This window comes from Erithacus rubecula (genome assembly GCF_903797595.1).
Source record: "Erithacus rubecula genome assembly, chromosome: 15".
Taxonomy (NCBI): domain Eukaryota; kingdom Metazoa; phylum Chordata; class Aves; order Passeriformes; family Muscicapidae; genus Erithacus; species Erithacus rubecula.
Genome location: NC_136667.1, coordinates 12,101,254 through 12,118,091, shown reverse-complemented (window position 1 = coordinate 12,118,091; position 16,838 = coordinate 12,101,254). Strand labels below are relative to the sequence as shown.

At 46.5% G+C, this 16,838-nt stretch overlaps 1 protein-coding gene and 2 long non-coding RNA genes across 4 annotated transcripts in view; 1 reads left to right on the top strand and 2 right to left on the bottom strand.

The window, feature by feature from the left end:
* The window catches only part of CD99L2 (CD99 molecule like 2), a 31,359-nt gene extending 28,677 nt beyond the window's left edge, over nt 1-2,682 (bottom strand). The window contains exon 1 of one of the 2 annotated variants that reach the window (XM_079319041.1): nt 2,492-2,682. In XM_079319041.1, the coding sequence (XP_079175167.1) occupies nt 2,492-2,549 (58 nt within the window). In that variant the 5' untranslated portion in view covers nt 2,550-2,682. The remainder of the gene's footprint in view (nt 1-2,491) is intronic. The other variant, XM_079319040.1, reaches the window with a different exon arrangement.
* Nucleotides 2,683-3,875: 1,193 nt separating this feature from the next.
* LOC306808437 lies at nt 3,876-6,168 on the bottom strand. Its single transcript, XR_013776037.1, has 2 exons — nt 6,095-6,168; nt 3,876-5,421 (listed from the first exon to the last, which is right to left on the bottom strand). It is a non-coding gene; the product is annotated as an uncharacterized lncRNA (long non-coding RNA).
* A 378-nt stretch (nt 6,169-6,546) lies between these two features.
* On the top strand, nt 6,547-15,512 carry LOC306808436. Its single transcript, XR_013776036.1, has 3 exons — nt 6,547-6,610; nt 6,859-7,008; nt 15,345-15,512. It is a non-coding gene; the product is annotated as an uncharacterized lncRNA (long non-coding RNA).
* Nucleotides 15,513-16,838: the final 1,326 nt, after the last annotated feature.

Sequence of the window (16,838 nt, the reverse complement as noted above, 5' to 3'; positions counted from 1 at the left end):
GGGCAGAGGCAGCTTGGAGGCACAGACGATGCAGCACAGCCCACTGAGAGGGCACTGAAGTACACAGCCATGAATGAAGGGAAATGCACTAGAACTTGATCAAAGAGAAACCCAAACCCATTTCTTTCAACTAAAAAGTAAAATTTGTTCCTGCTTTACTGGGCAGTCACAGACAAGACACACATCAGTCTTGTGTCAGTAGTGGATCTGGACCACAGCTGCAGGAATCACGTTAAGTACTGAATTTGTTGTTTGTTATCCTTAGCTCTTGGTAATTTGTAAACCTCAGAGCTTCCAAGAGACTGGGCTGCCCACAGACTGCCTTCAGCACTGCTGAAGCAACTGTTTCAGAACAAGGAGACAAAAAAAAAAAAAAAAAAAAAAAAAAAAAAAAAAGCCGGGAAACAGAAGCAATGAAGTGTGATCTCTATTGCTGCTGCTCTAAAGAAATGCCATAGATTGCCCTGCCTGCGAAACCCACTGCCTTTCCACATCCTGTTATTCTCCTGGGGGTACAGAATGATGGCAGGGAGGTTGTGCTAGTATATCCAAAAGGCCTGTTAAGTGCTCAGGTGGGGAAGGGATCGCAAGGCTTTGTCAAGGTGCTGCAAAGCTGTTCCAAACATTTGGGAGAGAGATGGAGAGAGACGGGGAGGAGTAGGCACCCACCTATGGACTGGGAGAGCCACTGCTGGAATGCACCGGGGAGGAACCAGAGGCGGTGTGGAAGGGCTGTGCTGCACACCAGCATCTCAGTTAGGTGTGTCCCATGTCAGCAAGGCTCGGCACGGGAGGGGAGGCAAGAACCCGCTTCCCCTTACACAGTGCTCGCCATGGAGAGGCAATTTAAACCAGTCTGGAGAGGAGACAAACTTAATGTTGTTCGATTACCTGAGCAGCCTCAGGCTGGCAGGAATGATTTATGAATGTTTCAGTGGAATTCATTTTGATACAAACACAGCCAAGGATATTTAAAAGCTGGACTCTGCAGCCCAAGAGCTCCAAAATAAAATAGAAGAGCATTTGTGTTTGCCGACATTGCGAACAACACAGAATGCAAATAGCTTTAGTACTGACTAATCAGATTTTTTTTATTATTATTATTTTAACCTAAAATCAGGATTTTATGCACTGTCTCAGCTCAGCCTGTCAAACTGATATCCATCAATTAAAAATGCAGCCGCTAACCTGGTCAGCATAAGCAGCTCTGTACCACGCTGTTACCGTTCCAGGTGCACAAACGGGTAAGTACCAAATGCAAACAAACCAATTCCAGGCGGACTCATGGAAAACCTAATCTATTCCAACTGCAAAACCTGCTTGGGGTTCAGTTTGCGATCTGCTTTGATGCTGATATCTTCTAACCAGTTTGCGCTTGCCAGGTGCCTCCTAGCTAATAGCAGATTTTGTTTAGAAAAACTTTCCTGAGGCCTTTTACATAATTGCCGTCTATTTTCTCAGTATAACTTTAGAAGGACTTTTCCATTCAAACACATAGCTTTTTAAGACTACTGTAGGGTTTTTTAAGGAGACCAAGAGTTGTGGTAAACTTTGCATTGATCTTAATTTCTTCCTCCCCACCCTCCTAAAAACCGGATATTTTTTTCCTTCCTAGTTGCTACTGAGCTGGGACTGATTTCTGGGTTAGACTGTTCTAATCTGCAGAAATAACAGTGGGACAAAAAAAAGAGTGAGAATACAAGCAGCAGCCCGACAAATTTGGGTCACATAAAGAATCCGCTAATCCAACAAGCGAGCAGAGAGACAAACCCAAACACCTTTCGCGGTGACTCCATGGCTACCGCTGTTCAGAATTAGCTAAGCCTCAGGCTGCTCCAGAGCTTTATACCTGCAGCATCGCACATTTTAAGCATCGCTGTAACGCTGTCACCCGAAGGCAAATGCTGCGCTCCGAGACGCGCCCGTCACCAGCACTGCCACCTAAGGCAGGGCTCCAGCCGCCCTGCCCGTGGGTGCCGGCCCCATGGCGAACGGGGGATCGGGGCAGCGGGGCCGGAGGGGCAGAGCCCAGCCGCAGGATCGGGGGAAGGAGGGGGACAAGGATCGTCTGTGGCCCGGCACTGAAGCACAGGCTGGCACCCTGCCATCCGCTGCGGAGCCGGGGTGCTCTGCGCAGGGTGGGGCCCGAGGGGTGCAGCCGCTCCTCGAGGCGATTCCCCAGGGGTTCCCATTCTCTCAGCTGCGGCCTCTTCTCGGGGCGCATCTCTCCGGTCCCGTGAGCCCTCCCGGGGCAGGCTCAGTGCTACCGGGGAAAATACCGAGCCCGAGAATCCTCCACGGCGAGGGAGCCGCAACCCCTGCATCCCTCGGGGTTGCATCCCGCGGGGTGACCCCGGCCGGCGGCGGGGGTCCGCCGTTCCCGGGCCAGGGCCGGCGCCGCGACCATGCGCACACCACACCCGCCCCCTGGGCCCCCCTCTCCCCCGGGCCGCCCCTCCCGCCGCGCCGCGCCCGGCTCGGGCCGCCCTACCTGCGCCCAACAGCGCGGCGAGCACCAGGAGCAGCCCCAGGAGGCGGCGGCCGGCCATGGCGCGGCGGGGCTCCGTCTGCCGCCGCCTCGGCTCCCGTCTCCGCCGGGGCGGGACGCGGCCGTGGGGGGCGGGCGCTCCGCGCCACCGCCCCCCGCCCTCCCCACCGGGCCGCGCCTCCCGCCCCGGCCCCACGCACGGCAGGGAGGTGTCTGCGGGGCGACACCGCGGCTCCCCGAAGGCTGGTCGAGCCCCGGCACCTATCGGCCTTTTTCTCTCAGCGAAAATGTGGTCCCGGCGTACATCCTTCCTCCGGGCGTGAGTGGGGCTGCCGCCGGCGTCAGTCCCACGTTGCTCGCCCGAGCGGGGAGATCCGGGCGGCGAACAGCCATGAGGAGCCGCTCAGGGAACGGGGGAGGGGTTGGGACTGCTGCTGCCGGCCCCCCGCCGTCCGTCAGCCCCGGCAGCAGCCCCCCGGCGGGAGCGGCGGGAGCCCTTGTGCCCGCGGATAGCACCCCGGGGCCGGCACGGCCGCGCGTTCCGGCTGGGAGACCGCAGAGCTGCTGGCGGGGCGCGGTGGTGCGGGCTGGGTGCTCTGCCCCGCCACAGGGAAAGTACAGAAGTACAGGGGAAGGAGATGCTGCAGTTTCACCCTTTAATGTCAAGTATTTACCGTGGAGGTTGCGGAGCTATGGAATTGTTGGCTGGAAGCGACCTCTGGAGGTCTCCAGCCCAAAGACCCCATCGGAGCGGGACCCATGGACACCGATATGAAAACCTCCCTAGAGGTTACCAAAGACCATGCTGTCTCACTGTCTTGGCAAGAAGATTCTCCTGGGTTCAGTCTGCCCCTCCCACTGACACTTTAGCCATCATCCCCCAGCTGTGTTGCTCTGTCGTGTTAGTAACTGCCTTTGAGCAGCTGTAAACTGCCTTAGATTTGCTCTCAGCCGCCTTCTCGCCAAAGCAAACAAGTTGCCTCTCGTGCCCCCTGTGCTGGACCCTCTTCTCTATGGCTCTTTTGAACGGGGGTAGGGGGTTGTTAATAACAGGGTAAATATCTTCTTTGTGATATTTATAGGTTGTTTTGCTACAGAAAAGGGGATGAGGATGCAGCCTATTTTTAGGAGGTATTTCTGAAGCTTTATTGGGGACTGAGAGCCTGAAGAAGTGTCTGGGTCATCGTAGTCGCGTGTCACCTCTCAGCAACTGGTACACAGTGCTGTTAGTGGCTGCTCTAGCCAAGTGTCAGGACTGCCTTGGGTCCCAGAAAGCCCTTTTTTGTCCTTGATGGAAACATTCCTGAAAAGATCGTAGGCAAACACCATGATGGAGCGGGGAGAGAGGGGGTCCTGTCCTCTGTAAAGGCACCTGGGTTGAAGGATGAAGTGGGATAATAGGGGAAGGGATGCTGTATTTCTGACTTTCGTCTGTGGCCACAGAGCAAACTGCAGGTTCCACAGTGCCTTGCCTTGTGGGGACAAGTTCTTTCAAACCCACACCGAGCGCGTTTCTGTGAATTTGTGTAGTTGGGCACGCTCGTATTACCGCAGCTACAGGCAGTTCTGTGCTCTGCAGTTCCCTGCTACCGCCGCAGCTAAGGGGAGTAACAGGGGTCCCAGATACAGAGAAGCGATGCTGGTGAAGATGCACTTCAGCTTCCACACTTGGCCGTTTGTACATCCACGATATTGCCTCTCTCCGTGTTAATACAAAGAGAAATTCATGATTGCAGCCCCGTCCGTGTCAAACTAAAGGAAAGTAGCGGGACAGCATTTGTACCTTCCAGTCTGGTTCCCAATAACCTCTCCGTGTGCTATTTGCATTTCAATGGCTTTCCAAGCCTCCGGTAATTGTTGGGGGAGGAGGCGCGTAAAAAGGCTATTATTATATTAGCGTTGGATCAGCTTTAGCAAGCCTGAAGGCATGAGAGAGCATCGTGCAGCTGATGCAACCCGTGACAGTATATTGTTTGCCGTTCTGTGTGAGCCTGGGGTGTGCGCCGATGCCTGGGAGTTGATTCATAATTACAAAGAGATGTATGAATGTAGCTTTGAATGGGCAGGAAGGCAGCAGCAATGCTGCGCTCTGAAGCTGGAGGGAAACAGGGCGGTAGGAACCAGGAATTCATATTGGAATCACGCATCTGGCTAAACCCCCTGGTATCCAAGGGTGCCATCCCTGTCTGGTCATGCCCAGCTGGAGCTGGGGCTGTGTGCGGCGGGCACAAGTTGTATCTTTAAGGAGGCCGAACACAAGGCAGCTGGAAAGCCTGGGCCCCGGCCAGCAAGTGATTCAGCATCGCCTGACCTGTGCCCGGGAGCCGAGGCTATTCTTGGTTCTGGCTGTGTTTAAGGCAGCTGAGCTTAAATGCTTCCAAATTGTACCACAGAGGATGTGTTGTGAGCCTGGAGCCTCGAACATAGCATGTTGTTTGGGGCTGCAGTGCCGTCTGGATTGCTCTGAGCTCGACGAAGCTGAGACCTTTCCATTTGCTTCTCGAGCTAGATTAAAGCTGTAATCTTCAAGTAGGGGAATAAACAGTCACCAAAGAAATTCACAGTGGAAAAATATGCTCGCTTTCCATAGTATTTTAACAGGTGTCATGCTCAACTCTTCTTGCTCCCCGGGCTTAGCACACTTATTTTTTCTAACTGAGCAAAAATACGGGGAGGGGAAATGCTGACTGGGGAAGGCAATACTGGATCACACAAAATTTTGAATCTTTTTCTTCCTAAATCTATTCAAATAATTTAGCAGGCTCAGAATATGTAATCCGTTAGATCTCAGAGCCTCTCATATGCACTAAGCAATTACTCTCAGTAAGTGATAGACCCATAAAAAGCATCAATTTAGCTACTACTGAAGTGGTACTGTTTGAAAAGTAGAAAGAGCTGTCGTGTAGCAATGCACAGCCTTGTCACACGGTTATCTGGGATGGAAAATGAAAATACACAATTTAAAACGAGTAATTTCAGGGGTTTAACTATGTTTCGACCTTAGTCTATCTCCTGCCTGAGGTATTGTTTTATGGCAGTATTTTCAAATACAACAATTTTTTTAAAGTAAAAAATTTGCTAATTTGGGGAGAGCTTTTAATTCTTTAATGACGCTAGCATGCATTTGGCCGAATTTTCTAGATGCCTTGTTTTCTAAATTCTTGATTAAAGTTAAGATCCGAGTGGTTCCTTTAACAAAAAAGGGAGAGGGAATTAAAAAAAAAATTAAAAAAAGGGGGAAAAAAGGCAAGCGGTAGTAGGAGATGAGAGCTACAAGCAGGAGTTAGCCTGCGCCACCCAGCAGCCCGCGGCTACAGAACCCGAGGATATTCCCGGACTCTCCAGTCACAGCTGCATTATCGTGCAGAAGTAAGGAGTAGGTGTTCCTGAGCAGTGGGCTGGCTGCTCGCCACGCTGTCGGCTCTGGTCCTACGCCAGAGCTTACATCCAGCGGGCTTTCCTCCTCCAGTGCCAGCGGCTGAGCGGAAGGAAGCGGCTCGGGGGCTCCGGGACCCGGTTCGCCCGTCCTGCAGCGTTCTGGGCTGCATGCAGGGAGTCGCTTGCTGGAAGTCACAGCTGAGTAGAGCTGCCTGTAAACAGCCTTACCTGCTCCTCACTGCCTGCCAAGTGTCGAGTACTGGGTATAACTCTCTTCCTGAAGAGCCTCCGGTCTGTTTCCTTGCAGAACCGATGCATTGGGGAATATTTGTACAAGGTAATTTTAAGTCTGTCAGTTCTCTGCCAACACTAGCTGTCTAGACTACTGCTATAATCAAAGGTGAGAGGTAGGTTCCTAATTACGGTTAATCACACCCTAAAAGATCCCTCGTCTGTAAAGGAGAGCGTGGGCACCTTACATGGGTGATTAAAACGGGTTTGACTGTTCCCTGTTGTGTGCTGAGTCTGCCGGGTGACTGCAAACAAATGCCTCACCTTGTGTAAATCAAATGCTGCAACCCAGCTCTTAAAGGAGAAATGTTAATAGTACTCAGATGGAAATTAACTGGAGAGTGCATTTATTTTTGGCCAGTCCCCGGGGAACACCTGCCAAGCATTTCCTCTAATTTCAAAACTGGTTGTTTCTGTTGAAAAATTCTGGTGGAGATTCAAGTCTGGGTCAAGGTGAGTGCCTGGCTCTTCATCGACTGTCTGTGCCATTTAAAAGGGAAAGAGGAAAGGAAGCCAAGCAACAGGCTGGGTGTGAGGAGTGGTGTGCTCCTACAGGAGCAAGCAGGAATGAGAACAGGGCTGTTTGTATGTACCAATGAAATACACCTGCTGGTACCCACACATCTGTGTACAGTTTTAAAATAAAAATGTTGAAACATAAATTAAACAGAGAAAATTAATTCTGGCCTCATTCACTGCAGGATGACAGCCAATTGGTTAAATCAAGGGGTTTGTACACCTGTCTGAAACAGAAGTGAGCAGAACAAGCTGTGATCCCTGTGTTTAAGGTTTCTGAGAGTCATTGAAGCTATTGCGTGGACAAGCATCAGTGGTGGGGATTTCAGCATCAGGTGGGCCAGGCTTTCCCCTTCTGCGAGAGCACAACGAGTTTGCACAGGGATGTGGCTCACAGGGCACCAAATGGGAGTTGGCATGGCCAGACCACTCCTCTCCCACTTCCCAGCACTGTGTGTGTCTGGGAGCACTCTGGTCCAGAGCCAGGCACTGCTGACTTTTTTTCAGAATAACTGATCTTTGTTGGAAGGATGTTGGGGCTTTGGGGTCAATTCACATCTCTTGCAAATGCCTTAGGAACTCATATTTGTTCTCTGGATTCCTGAAAAGCAGACAAACCTGGTATTTTCTGTGATTTGTTTGTTTTGTGTTGGTTTTTGTTTGTTTTTTTTTTTTAATTTCCAACAGAGACAGAAAATGCTGGCTGAGAATCTGAGGCCTGAACCCAAAAAGAAACATGTCTCAAGAAGCAATGTAACTGCTCTGGCCAAGGTTTTTGTTTTTTCTTAGCCTACTCCAGAAGTCTGCAGAATTCAAAAAGGGCTGCAGAGTGTAAGGTGACATTCAGTGCATCAATTAACAGCTGTAAAAAAGCTTTTCTGCCTTTCCCAGCAGTTAATAACCTCATTGCACAGAACTTAGTTATTCCAAAAGACTTCATGTGATTTTTGGCTGACTGAGGTGAGGACTGGTAAGGAATGTTTATAGTTACATTACAAATGGGGAGAACATTTTTCTAATGGGGAAAACCCCAAAACCCTCAGACAAACAAGCTTGCTTTCACTGGTGTCTTTGTTTATGTTGCTGAGACTATGCAGTATTACCTGAGGTAATAAAACACCGTGTAAAGCAGCCTTATTTGGACTGAGAAGTGTGGAAATTGGAGTGCAGAACAGATAGTGTCAGAGCAGTTGAGGTGTCTATGTTGGATTTTTACGTCAGACTGGACAGGGGTGATTTATGTGCTTGGGTTGGTATAAAAGGCAAAGAGCAGGGCTGATACTGCTTGGGAGGAAAGTGTGTATTGCCAAATTCTGGATGTTGGCTCTTGCAGAAGAGAGATGAGTCTGTCTTCTTGGCTCCTAAACCTAAGGGAGACTTATCACAGATAAATTATACATGTCCTCTGGGAAGGTTTTGAGGCCAAAACAACTAAAAGCTCTAGACTATTTAATCTAAATACTGTCCTAGTGAATTACCATAGTCTCAATCTAATATGCACTCTCCCTTGGAAAATGTTATCCCTCTTTTGTAAATAAGGGTTTGCTTATTTACTTGTCCTTCTACCTGTAATTGAAAAGCTCCATTGAGTATAATAGAAGTTATGTACAAAAAGGGAAACTAATATAATTATAATATAATAACTTATTCTTAATTTATTGCATATGGTTTGTTTGTTTGTTTGTTTGGGTTTTCTTTAACTGCACCACAAAATTTTGTAATTGGGCACTAATTTTATATCAAATATTGTTACAGGTTCAAAGTCCTTTTGAAAAGCACTTGTGTCAGGCTTTTCTCTGTGAATCTTCTGTAGATGAGAGGGAATTAAGAACCCCAAGTGCAGGAGAGGGGAAATTCTTCCCAGAGTGCACAGATATTCCCTTTGTGGGACCATTCCTCACTACAGGCTGTAGTACTAACTACTACCATGTTAGCTGGATAGATATTAATTTGATGGTTTTAATTTAGTATTATGGGGATAATTTTCTTTTTATCAAAGTCTGGGGACAAATATTAGGTGTTGTTACGTGTGACTTAAAACCAGGAAAAATTGATAAAATTCAGGCCATTTTCTCAAGGCTTCTGTTGTGCTTGGGCTAGTCTCCACTGTATGGAGTCTGTGACAGCCCTCATGGTAACAAGAGTGGAAGGGATTACTCAACCTAGTCTTGAATGAGGTTGTCTGCTGACAAACCCAGTTGTTTCTATTGCTGATGTCATAGAGTATGACCACTGTGGGTGGCCACAGCAGAACCAGGCCAGCCTGGAAGTCCATGGTGTAAGTATAGAGAGATGGGAATGAGGGAGTTGCCTCAAAACAAAGAACTTTTAATGTAAAAATAACAAATGTAGAGACTACATGGTACAAGAGAAAACTTCCAAAGACCCTGAAACCCAGAAAGCAGAGGTATATAGATGGGGTGGAGGGTACAGGATCCAGTCAATAATGAGGATAAGGAACAGAACCATATATGTAGCTGGCAACTAGCCAACTATTTATCGAAGAACAACACCCTATTTGTAACAAATTAGTTAACATATTAGTTCCCATGAGACAACTCTTATCTCTATTCTCTCTGATGTAAAGGATGTAAAGGATGCTCTTCCTCCTAGATAGGTGCTTCCCAGGATTTGAAACAAAAGCATTCTGCACGTGCAGGCAAAGCCACATCTGTCCACCTCAATTTCCACAATTGGGAGCTTCTGCAAGTCCAACAAAACTCCAGGGCTAGCAGAAAGCTGTGCTGGTGGGTGTGTAACTGTTGACTTAATGAACAGAGGAAAAATTCAATACTGTTTTGACAGTCATGAAGTCATGCTATTTCACATTTGTGCACCTTCGAATCTTCTTCCTGTCTTCATTTTAACTCTTTTTCCTCTTACTAGTTCTGTATCATCAACACTTTCCTTCTCCCTTTCCCTCCCCTCCCTCTATATTCCTTCACATCTTAATGATTTGGGGGAAAATAGCAGCCTTGTAGTGCCCAGTCCTGGTCTGCATCCAAGTGGGATATGTGCAGCAGTAAGAACTCAGCTGAGATGCAAAAAACCAATGCTCTGCAGCAGAGTGGGCTGACACATCAGGCAGCCCTCCAGCTGTTGGGAGGTGGTTGCAAAACATAAATAAACCCTGCCCGTAGTGGAGAACTCCTCACCAGCACAAGCCTTGGCAGAAAGCATGTAAGTGCACAAATGTATTCATGTCTAACACAATTCCACTGTAGTTTTGTCCTGTGCTTGTCAGTCCAGGTGCTCTGGGCAGGCATAGAAGGGAATGGTGCTAAACATCTGACAATCAAAACAGACTCCTATTGCTGGATCACAATATAAGAGTCAGCTTTCATGCCCAGACAGAATTTCCACTGGTGTCAAAGGTTTTATTTCCACTGAGAAGTTGGTAAGTGTGTGGATTTTGGAATATTATCAACATCAAAACAACAGTCTGCACTGTGTTTTCCCTGCTGTTGTCATGTGAAATACTTAGGGGTGACTATAAGTGTAAGTCTCTGGTACAATTTAATTTTGTTCATTTGATGGCAGAATAGCTGTCTGCTGCATTAATTAATTTCTCCTGCTGTGCTTGGGTCTTTCATGCAGCAGTGGGGAAAAAAAGGTCTTAAAGAATGAGACAATGTAGCACAAACCCATAAAAGTTGTTAGAAGGACTGGGAGAGGCAAGAAGTTTGGAAATCTGGATTTATTAAATTTTTTTTTCCATAGGACACAAGTATGTGTGTCACTGCAGAGTCAGTGGGCAGAGCAGCTGAATGGCAGGAGTTTGCTTGACCTGGAAGCTGGAAACCCATTACGAAATTCTGTGATAATTCACTATAAACAAGTTCATAAGAGATGGGAAAGCTGTTTCTCTCCCATTCAAAGCTGCCACACCTTTTTACCACTGGGTTGAGATTTGTGCTGTCTCCTGCAGGTCTACTCTGGGCTCCTTGGGCTCGATTAATTTTTGCTGTGGTTGGGCTGTGAGCTGTTGCTCACAGATGAATAGCACTGATGATAATTAAGTTTTCATTCCTGCATCTTGAGCCAACTGCAGAAGTGTAAATATTGTTACTGCTGTTTTACAGGTGAGGGGAAGACGTATGGGGAGGAATGTGATTAGTCTGGAAAGCTCAGCCCCATGCTCTCGCTGTGAACTGACAGCTTGCACTGAGAGGGAGACTGGAAAGAAGCTGGAGAAAAAGACCCCCGTGTTATTTCTGCTCTGTGAGAGGCTGAGAACCCCAAAAATCACAGAAGGATTTGGGCTGGAAGGTATCTTTTAAAGGTCATCTAGGTCTAAACGTCAGGTTGTTCAGAGCATGTTTCCAGGGATGGCACATTTACGACCTCTCTGGGCAACCTGTGCGAGTGTTTCACCATCCTCATTGTAAAAAAAAACTTTTTCCTTGCATCTAGTTAAAGTCAACTCTTTTAGTTGAAACCGTTACCCCTTGTCCTATCACAACAGCCCCTGGCAAAATGTTTGTCTTCATCTTTCTCGTAGCCCCTTTAGGTACTGGAAGGTGTTTTAAGGTCTCCCTGTATCCTTCTTCCTCTGGTCCCCTTCGTGGCCCTCCTCTGGTCCTGTTCCAGCAGGTCCGTGTCCTTCTTATGCTGAGGAGCCCCAGAACTGGACAGAGTGCATCAGGTGCTGCTTTCTTGGCTGCAGAACACCACCAGCTTTGATTCACGTGTCTTTAAGCTGTTGCATGTCTATGCCATGGGCAGTGCACCAGAGCCCAGGCTGCTCGGGCTGTCACGATGCTCTTTCCAGCTGTTAGAGCTGACACTCTCAAGGTGTGACTAGAGGGTTTACCAATTTTAAATATTTAATTACCTTTAGAGATAGGATTTAGGAGTAAAGACAACGCAGGCTTAAAACTTAAAAAGGTACAAGAAGAACTTTATTAATAACACAAAAGAAAATTCAGGATAAGATTCCTAGATTACTCCCTCCTCCTTTCATTCCTCATTTCTTACCAACCACATACAGAGAACACTTCAGTCAGTTATCCACCCAAATAATCATTTCAGTTCACTTAAGAGAGAAAAGTTCCTTTTTCTGCTTTAGACTTAGGGGGTGTCTTTACCTTCACAGTCTGCATCTGCCAGGGACTTACAGAACAATGAATTTTCCTCTCATTCCCACAGTCCTTCCAGAGCTGTGTTATGGGTTACGATGCACACATGGGGTACCACTTTTAAAGGCAAGCTGCTGAAAAACAAAATTCTCTTCATCTCCTTCTCTATCAAATGTCTCTGTTCATATTCCGGCCCCAAAACAGAGAGTTCCATTTCCCGAGGCAAAAAAGTCTTCATCTCAAGCACCCATCCTCCCCAAGTACATTTCACAGTTTAAAGGAATTTTAGTGAGGTCACAACCCCTCATAGCCCCCAAAAAAGGTTTTCAGCTACTTATCAGTTGCATCTTTTCAATCTCTTCCTATCAGGAACTTTATCTTCATTCCAACGACTTCTGTGGACTCCATGCTTTATTCCTTCTCATTAAGGGGGTTCAGGAGATCGAGAATCTTATCCAGGCATTAAGAAGTTAAAATTGTATCCAGATCGTTAAGAAAAAAACATGTGGCTGGTGCCGGGTGGGGGGCATGCAGCCCTGCCGAGCCAAGCCGGGGCTGGACTAAGGGCTCCCAGCAGAACTAGTGCCTGACCGGGCCCCGGCCGGAGCCCCCCGCACCCCCGGAGGCCGGAAGCCGAAAAAAACCCCCAGCATTTGATCCACTGTGATTTGTGAAAGTGAAATAACTTTTCATTGGTTTTCCGAGCTGTCCATCACCAAATCAGCTCTCTGATTGGTTCCAGCAGCTCACAGGGGACGCTCCCAGAGACGGGAGAGTCCCTCCCACTCCCCAGCCTCATGGTGCTTTCCCTGAGGGGAATCCACCCTTCCCCCGAGCGCGTGAAACCAACACAAACTCACCACAGTTCTTTCATCCTCAGCGTCTACCATGGCCTGGGACTGTGCTTGGCCCCTTGCTGCTGGTTGCATGAAGACTGTAAAATGGTCTATGTGTCTGACACGTTTGTGTGTGTTGTGACTCCTGCTTTGAGCCTACTGTCTTCCAGATGCAGTGTCTACCCTCCCAGCAGAGCCAGTGCCTTCCCTGGTGGGAGTGTTTGTTACATCAAAGCCCAGTTTGTGCTGGGAGCGGATGGTTTCTCTGGTATATTTACACTTGTAAAGGAAGATTTTTTTCTCCCCTTGTAAATATCACAGCACTTCTGTTGCTTCTGTGCTGGCCCATCTGTGCACCAGTTTCACTTGTACTGACTCATGTTCACAGAGTAGTAAGAACTGTCTATAAGTGTTTTAATTTCTTAGTTAGAGTGAGGCCATTTTGTTTGCCTAGTTAGTTTGGAGGCAGATGCATGCTGGGGGTTCTTTTCCTTAATGACATCTCTGAACCCTATCACATTGGTAAAAATTTTTTTATGAAGTAATTGTCACTTTTCAGTTCAGATTTTTCAAGACTTCCTGTGTTTCTAGGTTTTGTTCTCTGCAGCCAGATGTGCTTTCTGCCTGTTTTCTACATGGCCAGAAATCAGAGGATGTGCACCCCTTCTGAAGTGGGTACAACCTCTTTAGCCTGTCATAAGGTTTCAACTTCAAATATTCCTGAAGAAAGAAACTTTAAGTTGTTTAGGCAGGTGGCATTCAGCCCCCTTGCATTGTGTTGTGTTCTTTATCATGAGTGTTCGTGTACTCATTTTCTTCGTGTCTGTCTCACTGTAGAACAGACCTCTGTAGAGACACCTCTGGGTGTTCTCAGAGTAGAAGCTATTTACTGGACTGCTTTTGAACATTTTGACTTGTCTTTGCAGCTCCATGTGCACCCAGTATTATCTTCACTGCCTACAGGTCAGACCTTGCTCTGTGGTCAGGCTCATCACAGGCTCCTTCAGTAGCTGCTTCTCCTGTGTTCACTGAGGTGTAGTACCTGTGTCCTGTGCAGCCTGACCTGCTTCCAGCTCTCTTCTGGCCTGGTACCTCAGAGAACCTGCAAACAAAGGGCATATTTGGAGTTAAAGCTCTACCAGGCCCTGTAGCTGCAGAAGTGTCCTTGGTGTCTGCTGGGTTCTGTGTATGTCCCCTCACTGGAGTGTCAGGCACAGTGGTAGCTTGCTCAGCACTGAGGATAGTCAAGAGTTAAATATACATAGGTGTGTGTGTATGTATATAAATACCTATACATTTACATATATTTAAGTCTGAGGCTGAAAATGGCCAAATTGTGATCCTTCCTCCCCCTGATAATATGAAGAGATGTGTTTCACATACTGGCAGTCAAGTCTGCCAGTGTTTCAAGGTGCTGCTTTTGGAAGGATGGAGTTGTGAGAACACTTCAGTAAATTATAAAAAGACCCTTTTAACAGGGGCAAAAGAGAGTCTTTTTCCTTATATGTATTATTGAGAGAGACACAAGTCATTTCAGCCAAAATGAAAGAGTTTAGCCTGAGGCTGAATCCAGCTGGAGAAATTTTCAGCCTAAACAATTAATTATAGGTGAAGTTATGAGCAACCAAAACTGGAATTTAGACAACTGTCACATGTAATTACAGCAGCACTTCAACTCTAGAACACTGGCACCTGTGTCAGTGCAGTTTCTTGGCTGACTCTCTCAGGAGGGACTTGCAGATCTTTGATAAACTCTGGCTTGCTTTTTGAGGGAATGGGAGAAAACATTTCACATCAGAAATAATCTGCTGCTGAAAGATTAATTAATTCAGAACAGTGTCTTGTGTGTATTTGGAGTTTGCCCAGGGTCAGGTTTAACCAGGCTTTTGTGCTCCTGTTGCAACTAGGAGAGTGTAATGATGATGGAGCCTCCTATGACAGGGAACAGATCAGGTGTGAGGAACTGGAATGGCAGAGATTAATGGGGCTGCATCCTGCTAGAATATCTCCATCTGAGCAAGGCTTTCCTGGGAAACTGGAAGATGACCTCCTGATGATGGAGGCTGTCTCCTATAAAAGAAGCTCCTTGCTTAGCAGGGAGAACACATTGAGACTGACACATATCCTGAATGAATGATTCCTCATGGAGATGCTCATGCCACACACAAACATGTTTTAGAAGCTTGTGCGCGGGGAAATATTCTTGACTCTGGCTGCTAAATTGAGCTGCTTGTGAACCCTTTCAGCAGCAGAGGTAGTGCTGACAAATAGTCATCTTTGGTGATGAAAAGAGAGCAGGTGAGAGGAAATTTTGTGGGAGGAGATCCCTTCTCTGAATTTCTTGTGGAAACCATAATTATGTGATTCAGTATAGAAAGATATGAGGGTTTCCAGTGAAAGCTATGAAAAACACTCAGAAAAGCAGCCTACAGATGAGGCTGCTCATTCAGACCTTATCTATTCATGTGCGAGCATGGAAATCTTAGCACTCTGTCTTATCTCCTCTCCCCTGGGAGATCAGTGTTGAGAGAGTCTGACCTCTCGCTTACCATTTCAAATCAAACCTGGTGTAATAGTGGCTTTGGCCATGCAGTGCCTCAGTCACTTAATGAAATAATCTTTTTCCATGCCCTTCTGGGCAGAAATATGTCTTGCCCAGATACCACTTAAGTGATATCTGGAGGATAGCTGTAACTGAGCAGAGCTGTGGCAGAAACATGCTCCATTACTCCCTTCAGGCTTTCCCTGCAGGTGCAGAGCTTGGGATGTTCAAGGCACTGGAAGTTTGTCTCTCTCACTGGGGCAGTTCCGATATTGTTTATGAAGAGGATCCTTGTTTTCCCTTGCTCCTGGGCTTCTGCAGTTCCCTGCAGGTTTAAATTAACTTTGATTCAATGTTTATTAAAAGCAGTCAGTGCAAGGAGAGTCTCAGATCTGGAATGAATGTTCTCCAAAAACAAGGGCACCTCGATGCCAGCACAGCACAGGGGTATCCATACAAACAGCTCTCAGCCAGAGCTGGACAGAATCTGTTTTGCTTTCTCACACTTGGAGCTGGTATATTTTAAAAGATATCAAGCAGTAAATGTGGCAAAGGGGAAAAATTGTTACAGACTGTATTTGGCAGAAGCCCAGCAAAGATAAAATACCATACGTTCTGTGCAATGAGCTCCTACATAAATGATTCATTCACTAGAATGCAGCAGGGGTCGATGTCTTCTATTTGAATAGCCCAAAGTTATGCAAATATGTGGATTTTCTAAAAACGGAAAAAAATATTACAATATATAATGTTCCAATAAAAAAGCTCTTTATCTAAGCAACTTTAAAGAGTCAAAATCCCACAAGAACAGTGCCACCATGTTATACACATATATACAGCAGCAAATGACAAGATGTGCTCTAGAGATGCAAACTCTGAAAAGATTGCATGTTTTTCTTTGTTTTGCCAGCCAAGTCTGTGTTACAAATTGTGTGTTGTGGAGATCACACTATTTCAAAATATCAAATTGCTAATTAAAGAAACTACTGAAGGAAGCTTTCCAGTAGAACAATATATGCTGTGGGATAATAGTAGTCACTATTTCTTTAATGAGTTTCTTGCCTAACCAGAATTTCTTACAATACATTCAGTGCAGCCATTCAGTTAGATTATTATGAATCACATGTGTATTATTTCTGATTTGGTATTAACATAAAAACTTCTGATGAACCATAGTATTACAAAAATAGGACTAGTGTATAGAATGGCAATATCATTCCTGCTGATAAAAGGCTGGAAATGAAGGTCCTTATGCAGCAATACAATTTAATGCATTAGTTTCTATGACTTAATTTGCAAAGGTGCTGAGAAACTACATGTCCAACTGAAGCCTGGAAGGGCAGGGTGTCTCTGGATGGTCAGGTATGTCAATCCACAGCTTGAGCATTGCTCTGCAGTACAGTATTGCTTTCTGTGAGATCTGAATCAGCAAAAGGTCATGGGAGAGGGAGAAACCTTTCTTGGTGGTGGTGTTGTAATGTAGTTGGTTGAGAGAGCAACTTGAGATTTTCTTAAACATTTATATTTTGCTATAGTGACGTAATTTAGCAATGTTATCCAAGGAAACAGTTTGTACAAGACCTGTGATGTGATGCAGGTAGATCAGGTAAAGGAAAGAATAGTTTAGTTGTATAGCAGAGATAAGAGTGGGGATCAATATGACAACTCTTAAATCCCTTCTTCACCATTCTGTGAGAGTATGGTGGTGA